This window comes from Salmo salar, chromosome ssa05 (genome assembly GCF_905237065.1).
Source record: "Salmo salar chromosome ssa05, Ssal_v3.1, whole genome shotgun sequence".
NCBI classification, from domain to species: Eukaryota; Metazoa; Chordata; class Actinopteri; order Salmoniformes; family Salmonidae; genus Salmo; species Salmo salar.
In genome coordinates, this window is record NC_059446.1 from 852,501 (window position 1) to 860,000 (window position 7,500).

General features: G+C 42.5%; 1 protein-coding gene across 1 annotated transcript in view; it reads right to left on the minus strand.

The window, feature by feature from the left end:
* LOC106604087 (plastin-3) overlaps positions 1-7,500 on the minus strand; it is a 58,664-nt gene that overhangs the window by 4,308 nt on the left and 46,856 nt on the right. Inside the window, exons 10-12 of the mRNA XM_045717795.1 lie at positions 6,256-6,451; positions 2,456-2,534; positions 632-883 (exon numbers count right to left, since the gene is read on the minus strand). Coding sequence (XP_045573751.1) covers positions 632-883; positions 2,456-2,534; positions 6,256-6,451 — 527 coding nt within the window. The remainder of the gene's footprint in view (positions 1-631; positions 884-2,455; positions 2,535-6,255; positions 6,452-7,500) is intronic.

Below are 7,500 nucleotides of genomic sequence, written 5' to 3' on the forward strand. Positions count from 1 at the left end.
GTCTGATAGAGGATCAGGAGGTGATCTATTAGTCAGGTCTGATAGAGGGTCAGGGGGTGATCTATTAGTCAGGTCTGATAGAGGGTCAGGAGGAGGTGATCTATTAGTCAGGTCTGATAGAGGATCAGGAGGAGGTGATCTATTAGTCAGGTCTGATAGAGGGTCAGGAGGAGGTGATCTATTAGTCAGGTCTGATAGAGGGTCAGGAGGAGGTGATCTATTAGTCAGGTCTGATAGAGGGTCAGGAGGAGGTGATCTATTAGTCAGGTCTGATAGAGGGTCAGGAGGTGATCTATTAGTCAGGTCTGATAGAGGATCAGGAGGAGGTGATCTATTAGTCAGGTCTGATAGAGGGTCAGGAGGAGGTGATCTATTAGTCAGGTCTGATAGAGGATCAGGAGGTGATCTATTAGTCAGGTCTGATAGAGGGTCAGGAGGTGATCTATTAGTCAGGTCTGATAGAGGATCAGGAGGAGGTGATCTATTAGTCAGGTCTGATAGAGGGTCAGGAGGAGGTTATCTATTAGTCAGGTCTGATAGAGGATCAGGAGGTGATCTATTAGTCAGGTCCCTCCCTCCCTCCCTCCCTCCCTCCCTCCCTCCCTCCCTCCCTCCCTCCCTCCCTCCCTACCTCCTCATCAGTTGCCAGACCAGAGCCAGCGTGAGGGTGGGGTTTCCGTCGTTAAGGTCCTGTCCTCCGATGCCGACCAGAGAGAACCCTGCCTTAGCCTTCCCGAGGTCCACTGCGTAGTTACAGTTCTCCAGCTTCTTCATGTTGGCCCCTAGCTTGGGGTAAGGAGGGCGGTTCACCTTGTGGTCCCAGTCCACTGGAACCTTAATCCTCTCATACAGCTGGAGGATTACCAGAGCATCTAACAGATCACTGGAGGGAGGGAATCATACCCACATGTTTTATTGCTTTAATAATAAGAAAGTAATAATCAAACCCATATATATGGTTAACCTGAGGGTTGATATTATAATAGTAAAGGTAGATACCCGTATATATGGTTAACATGAGGGTTGATATTATAATAGTAAAGGTAGATACCCGTATATATGGTTAACATGAGGGTTGATATTATAATAGTAAAGGTAGATACCCGTATATATGGTTAACATGAGGGTTGATATTATAATAGTAAAGGTAGATACCCGTATATATGGTTAACATGAGGGTTGATATTATAATAGTAAAGGTAGATACCCGTATATATGGTTAACATGAGGGTTGATATTATAATAGTAAAGGTAGATACCCGTATATATGGTTAACATGAGGGTTGATATTATAATAGTAAAGGTAGATACCCGTATATATGGTTAACATGAGGGTTGATATTATAATAGTAAAGGTAGATACCCGTATATATGGTTAACATGAGGGTTGATATTATAATAGTAAAGGTAGATACCCGTATATATGGTTAACATGAGGGTTGATATTATAATAGTAAAGGTAGATACCCGTATATATGGTTAACATGAGGGTTGATATTATAATAGTAAAGGTAGATACCCGTATATATGGTTAACATGAGGGTTGATATTATAATAGTAAAGGTAGATACCCGTATATATGGTTAACATGAGGGTTGATATTATAATAGTAAAGGTAGATACCCGTATATATGGTTAACATGAGGGTTGATATTATAATAGTAAAGGTAGATACCCGTATATATGGTTAACATGAGGGTTGATATTATAATAGTAAAGGTAGATACCCGTATATATGGTTAACATGAGGGTTGATATTATAATAGTAAAGGTAGATACCCGTATATATGGTTAACATGAGGGTTGATATTATAATAGTAAAGGTAGATACCCGTATATATGGTTAACATGAGGGTTGATATTATAATAGTAAAGGTAGATACCCGTATATATGGTTAACATGAGGGTTGATATTATAATAGTAAAGGTAGATACCCGTATATATGGTTAACATGAGGGTTGATATTATAATAGTAAAGGTAGATACCCGTATATATGGTTAACATGAGGGTTGATATTATAATAGTAAAGGTAGATACCCGTATATATGGTTAACATGAGGGTTGATATTATAATAGTAAAGGTAGATACCCGTATATATGGTTAACATGAGGGTTGATATTATAATAGTAAAGGTAGAAACCCGTATATATGGTTAACATGAGGGTTGATATTATAATAGTAAAGGTAGATACCCGTATATATGGTTAACATGAGGGTTGATATTATAATAGTAAAGGTAGATACCCGTATATATGGTTAACATGAGGGTTGATATTATAATAGTAAAGGTAGATACCCGTATATATGGTTAACATGAGGGTTGATATTATAATAGTAAAGGTAGATACCCGTATATATGGTTAACATGAGGGTTGATATTATAATAGTAAAGGTAGATACCCGTATATATGGTTAACATGAGGGTTGATATTATAATAGTAAAGGTAGATACCCGTATATATGGTTAACATGAGGGTTGACTCCCAGAGAATTCATCCAGTTCCTGAAGGTTCTCTCCTCTCTCGTCTCACCTGAGGAAACAGGAGGTGTTACCACTAGGTGTGTGTGTGTGTGTGTGTGTGTGTGTGTGTGTGTGTGTGTGTGTGTGTGTGTGTGTGTGTGTGTGTGTGTGTGTGTGTGTGTGTGTGTGTGTGTGTGTGTGTGTGTGTGTGTGTGTGTGTGTGTGTGTGTGTGTGTGGGCTCAAAGCATTGCAGAATGCGTCTCTGAATAAAGGGCCGTGGTTTTGGCTGAACTGCGTTGAGAAAAAGAAAGATGCTTCTCATAATGAGGAGAATGAAACCAAGGCTAAGTTCAGCCCACTTTTAAAATGTGTGTAATTCTGTTGAGAGTCAGCAGGGGGTTCAATACACAGATCTACAGAGAGCAGAATTAGTAGTGTGTTTATGAGGACTTACTTATATACTCTATACAGCATATCAGATGTACTAGGTATATCTACAGGGGGTATATCTACAGGGGGTATATCTACAGGGGGTATATCTAAAGGGGGTATATCTACAGGGGTATATCTACAGGGGTATATCTACAGGGGTATATCTAAAGGGGTATATCTACAGGGGGTATATCTACAGGGGGCATATCTACAGGGGGTATATCTACAGGGGGTATATCTACAGGGGTATATCTACAGGGGGTATATGTACAGGGGTATATCTACAGGGGGTATATCTACAGGGGTACTAGGTATATCTACAGGGGGCATATCTACAGGGGGTATATCTACAAGGGTACTAGGTATATCTACAGGGGGCATATCTACAGGGGTATATCTACAGGGGTACTAGGAATATCTACAGGGGGCATATCTACAGGGGGTATATCTACAGGGGTATATCTACAGGGGGCATATCTACAGGGGGTATATCTACAGGGGTATATCTACAGGGGGTATATCTACAGGGGTACTAGGAATATCTACAGGGGGCATATCTACAGGGGTATATCTACAGGGGGTATATCTACAGGGGGCATATCTACAGGGGGTATATCTACAGGGGGTATATCTACAGGGGTACTAGGAATATCTACAGGGGGTATATCTACAGGGGTATATCTACAGGGGTATATCTACAGGGGGTATATCTACATGGGGTATATCTACAGGGGTACTAGGAATATCTACATGGGGTATATCTACAGGGGGTATATCTACAGGGGGCATATCTACAGGTGGTATATCTACAGGGGGTATATCTACAGGGGTACTAGGAATATCTACAGGGGTATATCTACAGGGGGTATATCTACATGGGGTATATCTACAGGGGAATATCTACAGGGGGTATATCTACAGGGGGTATATCTACATGGGGTATATCTACAGGGGTATATCTACAGGGGGTATATCTACATGGGGTATATCTACAGGGGGTATATCTACAGGGGGTATATCTACAGGGGGTATATCTGCAGGGGGTATATCTACAGGGGGTATATCTACATGGGGTATATCTACAGGGGGTATATCTACATGGGGTATATCTACAGGGGGTATATCTACAGGGGTATATCTGCAGGGGGTATATCTACAGGGGGTATATCTGCAGGGGGTATATCTACAGGGGGTATATCTACATGGGGTATATCTACAGGGGTACTAGGAATATCTACAGGGGGCATATCTACAGGGGGTATATCTACAGGGGGTATATCTACATGGGGTATATCTACAGGGGGTATATCTACAGGGGGTACAGTGGGGCAAAAAAGTATTTAGTCAGCCACCAATTGTGCAAGTTCTCCCCACTTAAAAAGATGAGAGAGGCCTGTAACTTTCATCATAGGTACACGTCCACTATGACAGACAAAATGAGAAAAAAAATCCAGAAAATCACATTGTAGGATTTTTTATGAATTTATTTGCAAATTATGGTGGAAAATAACAAAAGTTTATCTCAATACTTTGTTATATACCCTTTGTTGGCAATGACACAGGTCAAACGTTTTCTGTAAGTCTTCACAAGGTTCACACACTGTTGCTGGTATTTTGGCCCATTCCTCCATGCAGATCTCCTCTAGAGCAGTGATGTTTTGGGGCTGTCGCTGGGCAACACGGACTTTCAACTCCCTCCAAAGATTTTCTATGGGGTTGAGATCTGGAGACTGGCTAGGCCACTCCAGGACCTTGAAATGCTTCTTACGAAGCCACTCCTTCGTTGCCCAGGCGGTGTGTTTGGGATCATTTTCACGCTGAAAGACCCAGCCACGTTTCATCTTCAGTGGCCTTGCTGATGGAAGGAGGTTTTCACTCAAAATCTCACGATACATGGCCCCATTCATTCTTTCCTTTACACGGATCAGTCATCCTGGTCCCTTTGCAGAAAAACAGCCCCAAAGCATGATGTTTCCACCCCCATGCTTCACAGTAGGTATGGTGTTCTTTGGATGCAACTCAGCATTCTTTGTCCTCCAAACACGACGAGTTGAGTTTTTACCAAAAAGTGATATTTTGGTTTCATCTGACCATATGACGTTCTCCCAATCCTCTTCTGGATCATCCAAATGCTCTCTAGCAAACCGCACTGCAGGATTTGAGTCCCTGGCGCCGTAGTGTGTTACTGATGGTAGTCTTTGTTACTTTGGTCCCAGCTCTCTGCAGGTCATTCACTAGGTCCCCCCGTGTGCTTCTGGGATTTTTGCTCACCGTTCTTGTGATCATTTTGACCCCACGGGGTGAGATCTTGCGTGGAGCCCCAGATCGAGGGAGATTATCAGTGGTCTTGTATGTCTTCCATTTCCTAATAATTGCTCCCACAGTTGATTTCTTCAAACCAAGCTGCTTACCTATTGCAGATTCAGTCTTCCCAGCCTGGTGCAGGTCTACAATTTTGTTTCTGGTGTCCTTTGACAGCTCTTTGGTCTTGGCCATAGTGGAGTTTGGAGTGTGACTGTTTGAGGTTGTGGACAGGTGTCTTTTATACTGATAACAAGTTCAAACAGGTGCCATTAATACAGGTAACGAGTGGAGGACAGAGGAACCTCTTAAAGAAGAAGTTACAGGTCTGTGAGAGCCAGAAATCTTGCTTGTTTGTAGGTGACCAAATACTTATTTTCCACCATAATTTGCAAATAAATTCATTACAAATCCTACAATGTGATTTTCTGGATTTCTTTTCTCATTTTGTCTGTCATAGTTGACGTGTACCTATGATGAAAGTTACAGGCCTCTCCCATCTTTTTAAGTGGGAGAACTTGCACAATTGGTGGCTGACTAAATACTTTTTTGCCCCACTGTATATCTACAGGGGGTATATCTACAGGGGGTATATCTACATGGGGTATATCTACAGGGGGTATATCTACAGGGGGTATATCTACAGGGGTACTAGGTATATCTACAGGGGGTATATCTACAGGGGTACTAGGTATATCTACAGGGGTATATCTACAGGGGGTATATCTACAGGGGTACTAGGTATATCTACAGGGGGTATATCTACAGGGGGTATAGCTACAGGGGGTATATCTACAGGGGTACTAGGTATATCTGCAGGGGGTATATCTACAGGGGGTATATCTACAGGGGTACTAGGAATATCTACAGGGGTACTAGGTATATCTACAGGGGGTATATCTACAGGGGGTATATCTACAGTGGGTACATCTACAGGGGTATATGAGACCATTGGCCTACTAGTAAAATACGCATGCGTGTGTTTTCCTGAGTGGTACTCTGGGCAGAGCGGAATTGACTTGTTGGTACATGTAGAGTATATTATATGTGTACCCACCCTCCAGTTTGGCCCAGTCCAGGTCCTGCCCCTCAGGCTTGGTGAGAGATGGGTATTTATTAAACAGGTTGGCTACGAAGGCCAGGTTGAGTTTGGGGTTCCCACAGACTACATCAGAAGAGGTCACAAACTGCCTACAGCCCAACCTGTCAGCCTGAACCAGCATACTCTCTGCCCTACGCAGGTCATCTTTCTCCTGGACAGGGGGAAGAGAGAGAGAGAGAGTGAAAGAGAGAGCTGACAGTTATATACACAGATTTAACCCAAAAAAAACAGAGTAAACTAGAATGCTATTTGGCCCTAAACAGAGAGACACAGTGGCAGAATACCTGACCACTGTGACTGACCCAAACTTAAGGAAAGCTTTGACTATGTACAGACTCAGTGAGCGTAGCCTTGCTATTGAGAAAGGCCGCCGTAGGCAGACCTGGCTCTCAAGAGAAGACAGGCTATGTGCAACACTGCCCACAAAAATGAGGTGGAAACTGAGCTGCACTTCCTAACCTCCTGCCAAATGTATGACCATATTAGAGACACATACTGAATTTCCTGCAGATGTCGCAGACCCACAACGAATTCAAAAACAAATCCAATGTTGATAATCTCCCAGATCTACTGGGTGAAATACCACAGTGTTTAATCACAGCAGCAAGATGTGTGACCTGTTGCCACAGGAAAAGGGCGACCAGTGAAGAACAAACACCATTGTAAATACAACCCATATTTTTTGTACTTTAACTATTTGCACATCATTACAACATTGTAACACTGATGCTACTTTCTGTTTATTATCTATGCATAGTAACTTTACAAATTACCTCGACTAACCTGTACCCCAGCACATTGACTCGCTACCGGTACCCCCTGTATATAGCCTCCACATTGACTCTGTACCGGTACCCCCTGTATATAGCCTCCACATTGACTCTGTACCGGTACCCCCTGTATATAGCCTCCACATTGACTCTGTACCGGTACCCCCCTGTATATAGCCTCCACATTGACTCTGTCCCGGTACCCCCTGTATATAGCCTCCACATTGACTCTGTACCGGTACCCCCTGTATATAGCCTCCACATTGACTCTGTACCGGTACCCCCTGTATATAGCCTCCACATTGACTCTGTACCGGTACCCCCTGTATATAGCCTCATTATTGTTATGTCATTTTCTTGTGTTACTTTTGGATTTGATTCAATTTTTTTTTAATTTTAGTTTATTTAGTAAATATTTTCTTAAATCTAT